Source organism: Hemitrygon akajei, chromosome 3 (genome assembly GCF_048418815.1).
Source record: "Hemitrygon akajei chromosome 3, sHemAka1.3, whole genome shotgun sequence".
Classification (NCBI taxonomy): Eukaryota; Metazoa; Chordata; class Chondrichthyes; order Myliobatiformes; family Dasyatidae; genus Hemitrygon; species Hemitrygon akajei.
In genome coordinates, this window is record NC_133126.1 from 18933968 (window position 1) to 18952869 (window position 18902).

At 43.6% G+C, this 18902-nt stretch overlaps 1 protein-coding gene across 1 annotated transcript in view; it reads right to left on the bottom strand.

Moving 5' to 3' along the window:
• LOC140724744 (acetyl-coenzyme A synthetase 2-like, mitochondrial) overlaps nt 1-18902 on the bottom strand; it is a 76047-nt gene that overhangs the window by 36414 nt on the left and 20731 nt on the right. The window contains exons 3-4 of the mRNA XM_073039260.1: nt 17538-17737; nt 14936-15111 (exon numbers count right to left, since the gene is read on the bottom strand). Coding sequence (XP_072895361.1) covers nt 14936-15111; nt 17538-17737 — 376 coding nt within the window. The remainder of the gene's footprint in view (nt 1-14935; nt 15112-17537; nt 17738-18902) is intronic.

Sequence of the window (18902 nt, forward strand, 5' to 3'; positions counted from 1 at the left end):
CCAATGGACATTACGGAAAAAATTTTGGCTCTGAATCCTTGCCAGAAGGGTTTAGTAGCTGTCATTTATAATATGATCATGAAAATACAGCCAGGAGTATCAGAAAAAATTAAGAAAGAATGGGAAAAAGAATTTCATTGTCTTATGCCCATTGAGCAGTGGGAGAAAACTGTACAATTAGTCAATTCTTCTTCTATTTGTGCTAAACATGCCCTAATACAATTTAAGGTTGTACATAGGGGTCACATGTCCAAGGATAAACTTGCTCGATTTTATTCTTATGTTAATCCAACCTGTGACAGATGTCATTCTGAAGTCGCTTCATTGACCCACATGTTTTGGTCTTGCCCTTGCTTGCAAAATTATTGGAAAGATATTTTCGGTACTATTTCAACAGTTCTGAATATCAAATTGCAACCTCATCCTATTACTGCAATTTTCGGTTTACCAATGCTGGATAATAGTTGTTTATCCCCCTCAGCCTGGCGGATGATTGCATTTGTTACATTAATGGCTAGAAGATCTATCCTATTGAACTGGAAAGAAATTAATCCTCCAACTATATTTCAGTGGTTTTCTCAAACTATTTCTTGTTTGAGTTTAGAAAAAATTAGAAGTGTTGTCTTTGACCCTTCAGTTAAATTTGAAGAAACTTGGAGACAATTTATTCAACATTTTCATATGAGCTAAACTGACTTTTCCTAAACCTTACTTTTATTATCCTTAATTATTTGGATGAAGGTGCAGAGTTATTGACGCTACTGTGTATATGTGACATAATGCAATGGCCCATGTTGGTTAGGTTTTCTTTTGGGGGGGGATTTCTTATTTACTCTATTTTTCATAACTACTATGAGTTTGGGAGGTTATTATATATGGATTATCATCTATTTGTATTTATACCTTAACCTATTAATTATGTACTCTCAAGCTCTCTGTATTCATGTTTCATTTATGTTTGTTTAAAATTAATCAAAAGATTTAAAAAGAAAGAGATTCCTCATCATCTAGATTCTAAACCTCAATGATGTTGCTGCCGCCACCAAATATGTTGGTTGTTATGTTTGTTCTTAATAAAGACAAACATTTTGTAGGTTTTCATTAGAACATTTTATTGCTGGACTGCTTTCAACCCTGTGCACGTGCAACCTGGTCTGGTTCCTGGTGAACCCCTCACACTGCCCACTGGGAATCTGAAGTTCTTTATTCAACCATAAGACATTGGAGCAGAAATAGGCCATTCAGCCCATTGAGTCTGCTCTGCTATTCCATTATGCTGATCCTGGATCCCACTCAACCCCATACACCTGCACTTCTCGCCAAAACATTTGATGCCCTGACTAATCAGGGAACTATCAATTTTCGCTTTAAGTATACCCACAGTCTTGGCCTCCAACTGCAGTCTGCGGCAGAGCATTCCACAGATTCGCTACTCCCTGCCTAAAAAACTCCTCCTTACCCCTGTTCTAAAGGGTCGCCCCTCAATTTCGAGGCTGTGCCGCCTAGATCTGGACAACCCCACCATAGGAAACATCCTCTCCACATCCACTCTATCTAGTCCTTTCTACATTTGGTAGGATTCAATGAGATCTCCCCACGTTCTTCTAAATTCCAGTGAGTACAGGCCCAAAGCAGACAACACTCCTCATATCTTAACCCCTTCATTCCTGGAATCATCCTTGTGAACCTCCTCTGGACTCTCTCCAATGACAACACATCCTTTCTGAGATATGGGGCCCAAAACTGTTGACAATATTCCAAGTGTGTCTAGTGTCTTATAAAGCCTCAGCATTATCTCCTTGTTTTTATATTCTATTCCCCTTGAAATGAATGCCTTCTTTACCACAGACTAAACCTGTAAATTAACCTTCTGGCATTCTTGCACAAGGACTCCTAAGTGCCTTTGCACCTCTGATGTTTGAATTTTCTCCCCATTTAGATAGTCTATACTTCTGTTCCTTTTCCCAAAATGTGTTATCGTACATATCCCAACACTGTATTCCATCTACCACGTTTTTGCCCATTCTTCCAATTTGTCTCAGTCCTTCTGCAATCGCATTGCTTCCTCAGCCCTACCTATCTTTGTATCACCCACAAACTTTGCCACAAAGCCATCAATTTCACTATCTAAATCATTGACAAATAATGTGAAAAGTAGTAGTCCCAATACTGACCCCTAAGGAACATAAGTCACTTTTAAAAGGTCCCCTTTATTCCCACTCGCTTCTCCTGCCTGTCAGCACTTCCTCTAACCATGCCAGTATCTTTCCTGTAACACCGTAGGATTTTATCTTGTTAAGCAGTTTCATGTATGACACCTTATCAAATGCCTTCTGAAAATCCAAGTAAATGACATTCACTGCCTCTCCTTTGTCCATCCTACTTGTTACTTCCTTGAAGAATTCTAACAGATCTGTCAGGCAAAATTTCCCTTTACGAAACCATGCTGACTTTGACTAATTTTGTCATTAGTCTCCAAGTACCCAGAAACCTAATCCTTAATAACAGACTCCAACACTTTCTCAATCACTGAAGTTAGGCTAACTGGCCTATGATTTCCTTTCTTTTGCCTTCCTCCCTTCTTAAAGAGTAAAGTGACATTTGCAATCTCCTAGTCCTCTGGGAGCATGCCAGAATCAAATGATTCTTGAAAGATCATAATCAACGCATCCGTTATCTCTTCAGCAACCTCTCTCAGGACTCTGGGATGTAGTCCATCTGGACCAGGTGACTTATCCACCTTAAGGCCTTTCAGTTTGCCTAGCAGTTTTTCTTTTGTAATAGCACTCACTCCAGCTCCCTGACACTCACGGACCTCTGGCACACTGCTAGTGTCTTTCACAGTGAAGACTGTTGCAAAGTACTCATTAAGTTCATCTGCCACTTCCTTGTCACCCACTACTATCTCACCAGCATCATTTTCCAGTGGTCGCATATCAACTCTCTCCTCCCCTTTACTCTTTATATAACTGAAAATACTTTTGGTATCCTGTTTTATATTATTGGCTAGTTTGCCCTCATATTTAATCTTTTCCCTTCTTATGGCTTTTAGTTGCTTTTTGTTGAATTTTAAAAACTTCTCAATCATCCAACTTCCCTCTCACTTTTGCTACATTATATTTCTCCAATCCACCTGAGCAAGCTCCTCTCTCATGTAGTTCCCTTTATTCCATTACAATACTGATATATCTAACTTACGCTTCTCCCTCTCAAATTGCAGTATGAATTCAATCACATTATGATCACTGTCACCTAAGGGTTCCTTTACCTCAAGCTCCCTAATAAAATTTGGATTATTACACAACATCTAATCTGAGATAGCCTTTCCCCAAGTAAGCTCAAGCACAAACTGCTCTAAAAAGCCATCTTGTAGGCATTCAACATAATAATACACAATGTACGCATAACACATCTTCTTCCTTGAAAGAAAAGCAAACACAATACTTCATGAACCTGCAAGAAACAACAACCTTTTACAACAAAGGTATCTTTTTTGAATTGTCAACTGTTCAACATTTCAACTTTAACTGTAATGAGCAACTACAGTCCATTATCCACTCCTTAACTTTCAATCAGTCTCTGATGTGGCTGAACAGTCCTTTTTGGTCTGTTATTTGTTTCCACAGGTATATTGCTTGTACTTGCTGTGTTAGTATCTGTGTCTTTCTGAGTACTCTGATCAACAATGTTCATTTTTACATATGCTGGCTCCTTTAGTGTACTGACATGTTATGTTTGCTCTTAACAATTATGAACTCGGTGTGGGATTATGTTTGAACATTTTATTACTGAACTCTCAACTCAGTGTGTACGCAACCCGGTCATCATGGTAGCTTCCAGTTCCCAGTTAACCCCTCGCATTTCCCACTGGGAACTGATGTTCTTTATAATGCACACATAAAAACACAATGGGCATGCAATGTTGCTACCGGAATGCATGGCAACACTTGCAGGCTGCAGACACATTTCCTTGTATTTTTCAATGTACATGTAATAAGTAATTCTGAATCTAAATAAATTGGGATTTTGAGACCCGACCAAGGCTGAAAGTAACGTTTCTGATTTTTGGATCAATTTCTTTGGTAAATAAAACTCATACTTTCTTCATGAACTTATTTCTAAGAGTGATTTCATGCACTGAACAAAGCTGGGAAAGAAATTAAAGTTACTTTAAGAACTGCTCAAAAGGCGGCCTCCTCTACACCAGAGAAGCCAAATGCAGACTGGGTGGCCAATAGGCAGAACACATCAGTTCAGTCTGCAAGGATAATCCTGAGTTCCAGTTGCTGTGAGCTTGCTACACTATTCCATTTCTACTCTGACCTCTCTTGTATTTTTGAACAGTGCCTTGTAATTGGAAAAGCCAAACATCAACATCTCAAATAACAAAATTGGTAGATTGTAGTAGTGTACAGTTCTAACCTCGGTACTACAGCAAGGATGTGGTTGCTTTAGGGAGAGCACAGAAGAGATACATCAGGACCTGGCCTGGAATGGAGGCCTTAACTTATGAGGTGAGACTGGATAGGCTGGACTTATTCTCATTGAAGCATTGGGGGCTGGGGGTGACCTAATGGAGGTCTATAAAATTATGAGGAACATAGATAGTATAGATAGTCTGAGTCATTTACCTAGAGTAGATGAGTCTAAAACTGAGAGGGGAGAACTTAAAGACATATGGAGTAGTTTGTAAAGATGTTGCCAGGATTTGAGGACCTGAATTATAGGGAAAGATTAAATAGGTTATGGCTTTATTCTCTGGAGCGTAGGAGAATGGGTGGAGATCAGGTACATACAGGTATATAAAATTATGAGGGGTATAGATAGGGTAAATACAAGCAGGCTTTTTCCACTGAGATTGGGTGAGACTAGAACTAGAAATCATAAGTTTAGGGTGAATGGTGAAAAATTTAAGGGGAACTTCTTCACTCAGATGGTGGTGTGAGTGTGGGATGAGCTGCCTGCGGAAGTGGTGGATGTGGGTTCAAATGAAACATTTAAGGGAAGTTTGGATAAGTACATGATTGGACAGGTATGGAAGGCGATGGTTCAGGTGCAGACTGATGGGAGTAGCAAGAGTAACAGATCGGCGTGGACTGAAAGAGCTGAAGTGCTGTAGTGTTATGTGACCGTAAGTTTTTCACACAGACAGCAATGGTTATATGGAACAAACTGTCAAATTAAGTGGTAGAGGCAGGTATGACTATAAAGTTTAAAATGTATTTGGACAGGTACTTGGATAGTATAGGAGTGGAGGGATAAGGTCCAATACAGGCAAATGGGATAAGCGTAGAAGACCATGAATGAAACCATCAGAAGATCACTATGGCCATTAGAGGAAATGTTAGCCAGCCTGCCTGCCACAAGTACAAACCTTCTACTCAGTAGGGAGAAACTATGGTGGATAGGCCATGCTGAGAGAAAATTCTTCGTCGCTGACCTTACAGGTAAGGAGCCTGACTTCAACATCCCTCAAAATCAGAGAGCCAGGAGAAATGGATCACACTCAAAATGGGAATCGGGGTAACAGCTCAGTTATCACTAAAGTCAGTGTTGGGACCTCAAATGCATATAATGTCTGGTTGAAGGATTAAGGTATGTTTGTTTGCTTATTTACTTCAAAGTTCAAAGTAAATTTATTATTGAAGTACAAATATATCAACATATACAGCACTGAGAATCATTTTCTTGTAGGCATACTCAATACATCCAAAATGGAATTATAACCATAGTAGAATCAATGTAAGATTGCACCAACTTGGGTGTTCAACCAGCATGCAAAAGACAACAAACTGTGCAAATACAAAAAAAATTAATAATAATAATAATAATAATAATAATAATAATAAATAAGCAATAAATGTCAAGTACATGAAATGATGAGTCCTTGAGAGTGAGTCCATAAGTTGTGGAAACATTTCAATGACGGAGCAAAAGAACTGGAGTGAAGTTATCACCTTTGGTTCAAGAGCCTGATGGTTGAGGATTAACAGCTATTCCTGAACCAGGTAGTGTGATGCCTGAGGCTCTTGTACCTTCTTCCTGTTGACAGTAAGAAGAGAACATGTCCTGGGTAGTTGAGGTCCCTAATGATGATTAAGACTGCTTTCCTGTGACAGCATTTCATGTAGATGCATGATGCACTGGACCATATCCACTATTTGGAGATACAGCATGGAAAGGGCCCTTCAGCCCAATGAGCCAAACTGCCCAGCAGCTCAGAAACCCACCTGTTTAACCCTAGCCTAGTCACAGGGCAATTTACAATGGCCAATTAACCTACTAACCGGGACGTCTTTGCACTATGGGAGGAACAGAGCTCCAGGAGGAAATCCATGTGCTCACAGGTAGAAATGTACAAACTTCTTCGGGAGGACACTGGAACTGAACTCCAGACTCTAACACCCTGATCTGTAGAAGGTCACACTAATGACTAAGCTACCATGGCCAGATCTGCCGATGGTATGATAGATTGGTAAGTCAGCAAGAGGAGTGAAGTGCTACTTTATCCAGTTCACCCTCAACAGAATCTGGGTGAATGATGGTTAAAGAATAAAGATCTTAAAGATTATCTTTATTTGTGACATGTACATTGAAACATACACGTGTCTTTGGAATGCCGGAGGAAACCAGGGCAGCTGGAGGAAACCCACGCAGTCACAGGGAGAACATACAAGCTTGTAACAGACCAAGGCAGGAATTGAACCCCGATCGTATGCTGACTGTGCTGCCTTCTGTCTTACAAATGGAAGGCGATCAATCACTTAGAAAATGTGATTGACCATCTCCCGCTCACCAGTCCCAAGGGAACCACAGCTGTCCGATCATTAAGACTGGTTGTGGGGCTCCCTTGTTTCTCAAGTGGACAACTCAGGAGGACAATGCCTGCATTGGAAGACTGGACATCAGAGTGTGAGGCCCATCACATCATACTGAGGAAAACACTTTACTGGAGCTGACCTGACCTGACCTGACCTTAGGAGGCCAGTGCCTGAATCAACAGACTGGACCTCAGAGTGCGAGACCAATCACATCACACTGAGGACAGCACTCTTCTGGACCTGTGATTGTACTTCTAATGCAACACACATTGACACTGGAGGAACTCAATGGGTCAGGCAGCATCTGTGGAGGGAAATGGACAATAGAGACCCTTCATCGGGACTTGAAGAGGGGAGAAAGCCATTATAAAAGGTGGAGGGAAAGAGTAGGGCTTGAACTGGTTGGTGATTGGTGGATCCATGTGGGAGGGTTGTGATAGGTCCGATGAGGGAGGAGGAAGAGTGGGAATGAGGTCAAAAACTGGGAGCTGATGCGTGGAAGAGACAAAGGGCTGAGCAAGGCGGATTCTGAAAGGAGAGGATGGTGGGCATGGAATAAAGGGAAAGAGGTGGGGAGTGTGTGGGTGCTGGTCAGATGGGGAATGAGAGGGTGGGGGGAGGGAAATGACCTAGTGTAAGGGGGGCTGCTTGGATCAGGTGGAGGGAGTACAGAATAAAGGAGGAAAGAGACAAAGGAGAACAGCATTGATTATCTCCCCTCTTTCTTTCCAGTCCAGATAGAGCTTCTTGACCCAAGATATTAAGTGTCCAATTTTCCTCCATAGACGTGCTGCCCAAGCCACTGAGTTCCTCCAGAGTCTTTCTGTATTGCTGCGGGTTTCCAGCATCTGCTGGCTCCAGTATCTTCCATTCTGCTACTTCTAGTGATCTCTGCACCTGTAACGCACCCCTCCAATTGCTCTGCCCCATTTACTTCCCAGGGAGTAAGTGGTCTCTGTGTAGTTCTGTGCAATGCCATTACAGCTCGGGGCATTCTGGAACTTGAGTTCAATTCCAGCGCTGTCTGTAAGGAGGTTGGACATTTTCACCATGAACCGCATGGGTTTCCTCCCACAATCCAAAGACGTACCAGTTAGTAGGTTAATTGGTCATTGTAGATTGTCCTGTGATTAGGCTGGGGTTAAATAAGCTCATTGGTCCAGAAGGGCCTGTTCCCACTGTATCTCTAAATAAGTAAATCCAACAACTGATGTTAACGGCAATTTGTTGATTGTAGCAGCAGTCTGCACAATGATTGATGACTTTAGTATGTTTCCTCTGTGTAACCTACACCTCCAAGAGGACCACAACCTTGTCATTGAGTTTGGAGGCTTGCGTACCTCAATGACCTGGAGAGCTATGCTGGCTGGAGTCAGGGCTTTATGTTTTGGCTCTTGGTAGGGTCACCCATGCCAAACAGATCAAAGGGTAGAGGCCAGACTAAGAGTGGTTCACTGATCCTCCAGGGCTAACAATCCTGATTGGTAAAACAAAATTGTTACAGAAACAGCAATGAAGAACCCTTCTACATCTGAGTGTGATGGTATTCCTGAATCTCCACCTGGCACTTGCAGGACTGACAGAGAGGAAGCTACTGACATGATGAAGGAAGCCCTGAACATTGCCAGAGATGGAGGAACTTCACTGCTGCTGTAAACGCTATACAGTCATAGAGAAGTACAGCACAGAGACAGGCCCTTTAGCCCATCTAGTCCATGCCGAACCATTTAGACTGTCTACTCCCATCAACCTGCACCGGGACCATAGCTCTTTATACCCCTACCATCTATGTACCTATCCAAACTTCTCTGAAATGTTGAAATCAAGCTCACATGCACCACTTGTGTTGGCAGCTCTTTCCACACTCTCACCACCCTCTGAGTGAAGAAGTTTCCCCTTAAACTTTTCACCTTTCACCTTTAACCTATGACCTCTTGTTGTAGACCCACCCAACCTCAGAGGAAAAGGCTTGCTTGTATTAGCCCTATCTCTACCCCTCATAATTTTACATACCTCTATCAAATCTACTCTCAATCTTCTACGTTCTAAGGATTAAAATCCTAACCTATTCAATCTTTCCTTATAACTCAGGTCCTGCAGACCCAGCAACATCGTTGTAAATTTTCTCTGCACTCTTTTAACCTTGTTTACCAGTGGTGTAACAGGCAGAAAGTAAGCAAGCAAGTGTAACCTTCAACCACACAGTTTTAGGTGATGCACAACTCTGGAAGTTTACCTAGAATTTCCAATTTGCTTACGTCAATGGTGAACAACAGAACACACACCCAAAATATACTTCTCAACTTCAAAGCTTCATGGACGCTCAGTAAAATACACGAATGAGAAAGCCAGCCAGATCCAACTTTTTTACTGCGCCCCAATCATTTTGGCGCTCCCCATGCGATTCGAGAGGGAGGGAGGGAGGGAGCGGGCCCTAATTATAGTGCTGGGTGAAAGGGAACAAGCACACGGAGGGAAAAGGAAACTCCACAAGTCACCAGGAATCACTGTGATCCTGGTCGGAGACTGGGAGGATGCATTCCAAGAAAAGAACAAACTTTAGCTCGGGGCTAGAACCAATGACAGTGCAGATCGAGGGCACTCTGGAAGTTAATATTTTACACTCCCACATCCTTGGACTTTGCCTACATTCATTTAGTACAGGAACTGTTTAATGGCTTGGCATGATGCAATTTTCTAATCTTAACAGGATCAGACACACATTATGGCTTAGCACCTAGAGTCAGAGAGTCATGTAGCACAGAAGCAGGCCCTTCAGCCCATCTAGTCTGTGACCAACTATTATTCAGCCAATCACATTGACCTGCACTGAGACTACAGCCCACCATGCCCCGCCCATCCATGTACCTATCCAAACGTCTCTTACAACATGGTGTTGGTGATATACAGTTACGTTTTGCGAGCAGCTCACCAAACTACTAGCAATACTGCAGGATATACCTTTACTAGACTACGATCACTACAATCCACAGCCTGGAATTTCCCTTTAAGAAATGTTGTGAACCATCTAAACGAACTAGCGATTTTACAACCTCCTGAAGGATTCGGCGTACTTGACTCTCGAGAGTGTAAGTACAAGCGAGCTTCAGGCCAGTTTAAAGTGTCGAGGCCCCAGAGCAGAAAACGAACCAGTGTTCAGCCCACTACTCTTGGCCAGCTACGATCCCCCCTCCTGCCCCCATTCTGTCTGCCTGCATTTGACCTGAATCCCTCTCACTTCGCTACCACCATCGGGCAGGAGGTGCAGGAGTGTGGGGTCCCATGTCACCAGGACTGGGAGCAGTTGTAGCCCTGCAGTCATCGGGCTCCTGGACCGGCTCCACTCACCCCAGCACTGAGCTGACCCCACAGCCTGTGGACTCCCTTCAGGGCCTCTGCAGCTCATGTTCTGTGTATTATTGTTTACTTATTAACTATTTGCATGATTTGTCTTCTTTTATACATTAGATGCTTGCCCTCCATTAGATCTTTGGATTTTCATGATTTCTATTGTGTTTCTTTGCTTTCTGGCTGCTTACAAGAAGGCGAATCTGAAGGCTGGTATACATACATACACGTGGTAAACACACTTCAATAATAAATGTACTTTGATATTAAATGTTGAAATTGAACCCACATTTACCACTTCTGGTGGCAGTTGTTCCACACTCTTGACCCCCTTCTGAGAGAAGAAGTACCTTTCAGGATCCCCTTAAACATTTCACCTTTCACCCTTAACCTGTGACCTCTAATTCTAGTCACCCAACTTCTGTGGAAAAAGCCTACTTGCATTTATCCTATCTATATGGTATACCTCATAATTTTGCATCCTTCTATCAGATCTCCCCTCATTTTCCTACACTCTGGGGAATAAAATCCTAACCTATTTAACCTTCCCCTGTAACTCAAGTCCTCAAGACCTGGCAACATCCTCTCTAAATTTCTCTCCATTATTCCAATCTTATTGATAACTTCCCGGCATAGATAGACCGGAACTGCACATAATACTCCAAAGTAAGCCTCACCAAGGTCCTATACAGCTTCAACATAACATCCAAACTCCTATACTCAATCATCATTATCATCATCATCATCATCATCATCATCATCATCATCATGTGCCATACTCTGCCAGAGCCTCGGCGACCACTTTCTTCCACTGCGATCTGTTGGCAGTCAAACCTCTTGTATCTCTGGTGGTGAGGCAGGTCCACTTCTTGATGTTGTCGATCCAGGTTGTCCTCCGTCTGCCTCAGGAGCGGTTTCCTTCTACTCTGCCTTCAAGCACAGTGCGTTCCAGTGTGTCATCAGTTCTTGAGATGTGTCCAAAATAACGAAGTTTTGTTTGGATAACAGTATCCAGAAGTATTGGTTTGGTGCCAATCTTTTCTAGGATGAAATTGTTGGATCTCCTTTCAATGTCTGATACCCTGAGGATCCGTCTGTATGTTCACATCTCAAATGCTGTCAACTTCTTTTCATCAGCTGGGTTTAGGGTCCATATTTCACAGACATATAGAGTTACTAGCCAGACGAGACTCTTGAGGAGGTGTATCTTGGTGTCAGTGCTCAGGGAACTATCTTTCCAGATGTTCCAGAGTTTGGTAGTTTTTGTGTATGCCATTGCTAGCCTTTGCCTTATTTCCTTGCTGCATTCGTTTGTGTCATTTAGTTCTGCACCAAGGTATATAAAGGAGGACACTTGTTCGATCTTGTCGTTTCCAATGTAGATGTAAGGTTGAATTGCAGTTTTGCTTATCACCATAACTTTGGTCTTTTTGCCATTTATCAGCAGACCAAATTCAGCAGAGACTTTCACAACATTATTGAGTAGTGTTTGTAGGTCTTCTTCTGTTGTGACTAGCAGGGCTGTGTCATCTGCGTATCTCAAGTTACGGACGGTTCTTCCTCCTATTTTAATACCAGTGTTGTCTGGAATTGCCAGACTCATGATCGTCTCAGTGTAGATGTTAAAAAGGCATGGAGAAAGGATGCAGCCTTGGCAGACTCCTTTCCTATTGCAGAATGATTCAGGCTCGCCAGATGTGGTCCGAAAGCTGGAGGATTGCGTAGCATACAGTGTTTCTAGAAGAGCCACTAGGTGTGGTGCCTTGCCCAGTTGAATCATTGTCGTCCACAGTTTGGTGTATTCAACACAGTCAAACGCCTTTGAGGAGTCTACAAAATAGACGTATAGCGGGGTATTGACCTCTCTCATTTTCTCCATTTTTAGGCACATGTTGAAGAGCTGATCCCTGGTACCTCAGCCACTCCTGAAGGCCAGCCTGTTCCAGTCCCATTTCTCTATCTACGTAGTTCTTTAGTCTCTCAGAGATTATTATGAGTGGAACCTTGCTGGCGTGTGATATCAATGTGATTGTTCTGTAATTACTGAACTGCAGGAGGTCCCCTTTCTTGGGGATTGGGATGTAAACAGATTAGCACCAGTCTGTTGATCATTTGCCAGTCTTCCAGATGGCGCAGACAATGTGTGTCATTGAGGTGCTTTCAGTAGTTCTGCTGGTATGTTGTCTGGACTAGGTGCTTTATTCTTTTTAATCTTCTCAATTGCTCTTTCTAATCTGACAGTAGTGGCTCTGGTTCATGTTCCAGTGTTGTCCAGTCAATGCCTTTGTCACGGTTTTCATTCTCGTGATTTTCATAGAGTTTCTTGGTGTACTCGAGCCACCTTCCCCTCACATTTGCATCTTCTGTCAGAATTTTCCCTTTGTCATTTTTGATTGCACCAATTCTTGGTGTGAAGGTGCCGGTAAGCTCTTTTACTGCAGCATCAACTATCTTGCTGTTGCCTTTGTTGGCCTCATTTTCCATGCTGGAGCAGATGCGTTGCAGGTATGCCTCTTTGTCAAGCCTGCAGCGTCGTTGTAAGTTCCGCAGGGCTTCAAAACTGTTGCAAACCTCTATGCTAAAAGAGTGTGGTATGTCTGAGAGATCATATCTGACTGGTGGTTTTGTTCGTTTTACGTTCTTAACCAAGCTTCGTCTTGGCCAACAGCAGTTGATGATCAGTATCACAGTCAGCTCCCGGATAGGTCCTGCATTTCAGAATATTTCATTTCCATCTTTTGTTGGTGAGAATATAATCAATCTGGTTCCTGGTTTTTCCATCAGGAGCAGTCCATGTGTATTTGCGCCGAGGGTGTTGATCAGACATTGTGTTCATTATACAGAGGCGGCTTTCTTGACAGAACTCAACCAGCCGTGTCCCCCGTTCATCTGGTGTTCCTAAACTGTTGTTTCCCATGACTTCCTTATTCAGAGATTTTTGACCTACTTTTGCATTGAAATCACCTAGAATGAGCACAACATCAGTTTTCAGAGTATCATCAATGAGGCCCTGCAGGTTGTTGTAGTGTCCCTCAAGCTCTTCCTCCTCTGCCTCGCTAGTTGGTGAGTAGTGGACAATGAGTGTGATTGGGAAAGGCTTGCATTGTATGCAGATGGACATTAGTCGTTCATTCAAAGGGTCGTAGCCTAGTACTGCTTTAGCTATTTCTTGCTTCAAGATGAACGCAACACCTGCTCTTCCTCCTTTCTCAGATCCGGAGTAGTACGTTGTGCATTGTTCTTTGTTGTAAAATTACCTCTGTCAGACCATCTGATCTCTGTTATTCCAATGATATCGCAGCCGATTCTGCCGATTTCATCGATGAGAAGGTGAAGTTTCCCTGTGCTTCTCAGAGTGCAAACATCCCAAGTGCCAATGTTGATATAATGTTTGTTAAGTCTGAGGGTCTTCATTCCAGCACCGGTTGTGTCAGATTCTGGGGTTCCTGGAAGAGGATTTCCCCCAGTGTCGTCATTATGACCAGAGGTACTTGAAGTGCCGTCAGCCTCTTCCTATACCCAATACCTGTGTTAAAGAAACAGATCCACTCCAATTTGCCTACCAGAGCAACAGGTCTACAGCAGATACCATCTCATTATCTCTTCACTCAACTCTGCAACACCTGGACTGTAAAGATGGCAAACATTAGGATGCCCTTTATCAACTGCAGCTTGACATTCAATACTATCATCCTCTCAAAACTAATGAAAAACCTCCAAGACCTTGGCCTCAGTACCTCCTTGTGCAACTGGATCCTCGATTTCCCCACTTGCAGTTCGGACTGACAGCAACATTTCCTCCACAATCTCCATCAGCACAGGTGCACCACAAGGCTGTGTGTTTGGCCCCCTGGCCCCTGCTTTACGCTTACCACTGTATGGCTAAGCACATCTCCCATTCCACATTCAAGCTTGCTAACAACACCACTGCCGTTGACCGAATCAAAGGCGGTGACGAATCAGCGTATAGGAGGGAGACTGAAAATCTGGCTGAGTGATGTGACAACAACCTCTCACTCAATGTCAGCAAGACTGAGGAGCTGATTATTGACTTTAGGAGAAGGAAACCAGAAGTCCATGAGCCTCATTGGAGGATCAGAGGTTGAGGGGGTCAGCAACTATAAATTCTTCAGAGGTATTATTTCAGAGGACCTGTCCTGGGCCCAGTATGTAAGTGCAGTTATGAAGAAACCACAGCAGCGCCTCTACTTTCTTAGGAATTTGCAGAGATTCAGCATGACATCTAAACCTTTGACTAACTTTTATTGATGTGTAATGGAATGTATGTTGACTAGCTGCATCACAGTCTGGTATGGAAATACCAATGCCCTTGAATGGAAAATCCTACAAAAGTTGTGGGTACAGCCCATTCCATTATGGGTAAAGCCCTCCCCTCCACTGAGCACATCTACACGGAACTTTTTATTATTTCTTATTGTAACTTATAGTAATTTATTTTGAATTGCACTGTACTGCTGCTGCAAAACAACAAATTTCATGACATATGTCAGTGATAATAAACCTGATTCTGATCCTACTTATGGAGGAGGTGAGGTGATTTTGTCTGCAGAGAGCTGTGGAAGAAGATATTGACGCATATTTGAACCACAGTGAATTAAGGAGGGTCGAGAGGGCAGGAATGTGTTACTGACTCCAACATAGGGTCAGCCATGATTGTATTGAATGGCACATCACCACATGGTTGTTCCTCATATTCTGAAATTCTCAGAGAAGACCGAACTAAATGTTTCATCACAGCAATGTACCTCTTCAAGGGGAATATCAATATTAGACATTGGAACTTCATTCTCTGTTCTCTTGGCCACTAGTACACGCTTGACTGAAGGGCACATCTTCACAGCTTGGTCCACTGTTTGCTTCAGCTCGATGATCTTTCCACCCCTCACGGCCTGGTTGGTAGTGATCACAGTTTCAGACTGTGCTTTACGAAGAGAGAACACAACAGATTAAAAGGTTGTACAGGAAGAAACAGCACAAGAGACTCAAAAACCCCACAATGTGTTTTTAATATATTATTTATTTATTTATTGAGATACAACACGGAGTAGGCTCTTCCGGCCCTTTGAGCTGCACAGCCCAGCAACCCCGATTTAATCTGGGCTTAATTATGGGAAAGTTTACAATGACCAATTGACCTACTGGTACATCTTTGGACTGTTGGAGAAAACCTGCGTGGTCACAGGGAGAATGTACTAACTCCTTCCAGGCAGCTGTGTGAATTGAACCTGGGTCACTGGTACAGTAAAGCGTCATGCTAGCCACTGTGCTATCCTGCCACCTGTTATACAGGGCAGAAGGCTGCTGGGGGAGATGGCCTGTGAAGCTGCATCTTAAGGTGAACCTTGGGATGTTATATAGAACAGTACATCACAGTACCATCTCTTCAGCCCCCAATGTTTGTTGTCTGCCCACCATCTTTTGTCTATGATCAATCTAACCTGTCCCTCTCACATAGCCCTCCATTTTTCTACCATCCAAGTACTTGTCTGAAAGTCTCGTTAATGTCCTCAACATCTCTGTCCAGATCAACACCCCTGGCAGCGTGTGCGCACACTGAATCAGAGTAATAGAGTGTGGAAAAAGGCCCTTTGATCCAACTCATCCACGTTGACCTAAACCAGCCCCATTTGCCCATATCCCTCTAAACATTTCCTATCCATGAGGTGGAGGAATTGGGACTCTGATGTTGAAGAAGAGGTTGTGGGGAAACCTGGAGTCTAATAAACAGAAAACCAGGCCAGGGGCATTGGGCAGGCAAGCATTACAAAGGTGGTGAGGGACTGGGTTGCGAACCAAACTGAAGTCAAGAAGGGGAGAACTGCTTCTGGCACCGTGTTACATCAAATGTTAATCATCTTTGCCATCAACTCTTCATTCTCTCTCATGTTCTGCAAGCCTCCTCAGCATTGACCTTCACTACACCACCATCATAAAACCTGCAGATGCTGAAAACCAGAAATAAAATCAGAAGATGCTGGAATGTTAACAGGAACATTCATAGAGCTGAAATAATACAACATAAAACATAGGAACAGGCTCTTCAGCCCATAATCTTGCGTTGAATCAATTAAATGAGTTTTCCTTAGTCTGAAGACTGGGTTTCCCTTTCCACAGGTGCTGCACGACCTGCTGAGTATTTACACTATTTCCTGTTCACTTTATCTATTCGGAAGGGAAGAATGGAAAAGCAAGTATTTGCAGATGTCACGAAGGTTGGAGGTGTAAATAGTATAGAAGGTTGTTCTGGGTTACAACAAGACATAAGACGGGATGCAGAACTGGGCAGAGAAGTGGCAGGTGGGGTCAAATCCAGGAAGCTGAAAGTTCAAAGTTCAAAGTAAAATTTAATATCAGAGTACATACATGTCATCACACACAACCCTGAGATCCTTCTTCCGTGGGTATACTTAGCAAATCTATAGAACAGTAACTGTAAACTGTAAACATCAGGAATTGTTAACTGTAAATAAACTGTGCAAATGCAGATATAAATAAATAGCAATAAATAATGAGCATGAAATAACAATATAACAGACTCCTTAAACGTGTGTAGCTACCCCCTTTTGTTCAAGAGCCTGATGGTTGAGAGGTAGTAACCGTCCTTGAACATGTCCTGAGACCCCTGTGTCTTCTACCTGATGGCAGCAGTCAGAAAAGAGCGTGGCCTGGATGGTGAGGATCTTTGATGCTGCTTTTCTGCAGCAATGTTTTATGTAGATGTGATCAACGGTTGGGAGGATTTTTCCTGTGATGTACTGGGCCAAATCCACTATCTTTTGTAGGATTTTCCACTCAAAGACATTGGTCTTCCCATACCAGGCTGTAATGCAGCCAGCCAGCACACTTTCCACGACACATCCATAGAAGTTTGCCAACATTTTCGATGACATGCCGAACCTCCGCAGACTCCTGAGGAATTAGAGGCACTGTCACACTTTGACTACCCTCTCACCCCTTCTCTTCTCCTCACCTGCTCATCACCTCCTTTTGGTTCCCCTCCTCCTCCCATGGTCAACTGTCCTGTCCTATCAGATTCCTTCTTCCTCAAACCTTTATCTCTTCCACCTATCACCTCCCAGTTCCTCGCTTCATACCCCCTTCCCCACCCATCCACTTCCCCCCTCACCTATCACCTGCCAACCTTCTCCCCCCCCCACCTTCTCGTTCTGGCTACTGCCCCCTTCCTTTCCAGTCCTGACGAAGGGTCAGTAACGTCAACTGTTCACTCCCCTCCACAGGTGCTGCTTGGCCTGCTGAGTTCTTCAGGATTGTGTGTGTGTGTGTCAGTGTGTTGTTTAAGATTTCCAGAATCCCTTGTGTATACAAGTTTAACTGATAGACTCTCACCATCCTGGATCCTGCCAGCTAGCGCTTCAGCACTGAAGCCTGCAAACACCACAGTGTGCACTGCCCCGATACGAGCACAGGCCAACATGGAGGCCACGGCGACCGGCGAGGTTGGCATGTAGATGATCACCCGATCACCTTTCCGGACACCTTGCCTTTTCAGGGTGTTGGCCATACGGCAAGTCAGCTCCAGCAACTGCCTGAACACAGGGAATGGAACAGCAAATTCAGTCTCTCCACATATTTCATCCTTTCGCGACACAGAGCCGAGAAGGTCCTTCTGGCCCTTCGTGCCACACCACCCAGCAACTGCCGACAAACCTCATTAACCCGAACCCAATCGCGGGACAAGTTACAATGACCAATTAACCTACCTGGTACGTCTTTGGATTGACGGAGGCGATCGGAGCACCCAGAGAAAACCCACGCATTCCACGGGGAGGACGTACAGACAGCGCCGGGGTTGACCTTTGAACTCCAGAACACCCCGAGCTATAATAGCGTCACAATAACCACTGAGCTACCTCAGGGCCCACTCAGTAACCTGCTGGTCCCCGGCATCTTCCTCGATTATCTCATATATTTCCCGTAAGCCCTCAAACTTCCTGTAGGTTTAGTCTAACATTGCAGCAATCTCACTCATGCATGGTAACATTGTGACTGAGAGACATAACGTCCTCCAGCACCCCCCTCTCCCCAAGCACTGCAGGTAACTCTGAGATCACTGGGAATCAGAATCAGGTTTAATATCACCGGCATGTGTTGTGAAGTTTGTTGTATTTGCAGCAGCTGTACAGTGCAATCCATTATAATAGAAAAGAAAACGTGAATTACAAGTATATAAAACAGTTAAGTTAAATAAAGCAGTGAAAAAATAGAAATAAAATAGTTGAGAGGTAGTGTTCATGGGTTCAGTGTCCATTCAGAAATCTGATGACAGAGGGGAAGAAGCTGTTCCTGAAACGTTGAGTGTGTGCCTTCAGGCTTCTGGACCTCATTCCTAACGGTAGCAATGAGAACAAGGCATGACCTGGGTGATGGGGGTCTTTAATGATGGTCGGCACCTTTTTGAGGCATGGCTCCTGGAAAATGTCCTAGATACTGCAAAGAACCTGGGAAATCCAGACCATGATCTTTTGAAGGTGGCATCACAGGTAGACAGGGTTGTAAAGAGAGCTTTTGCCACATCGATCAGGGCATTCAGTACAGGGGTTGGGGCACAAGAGTCCATTCTCTAGCTACTATTTGCAGACGACTGTGCTCTTCTCATGCACACAGAGGACACATGACAGGCTGCAGTCACTCAGTTCGCCAAGGCTGCAAGGGCTTTCAGGGTAACGGTCAGTCTGAATCTCCATAATCCTC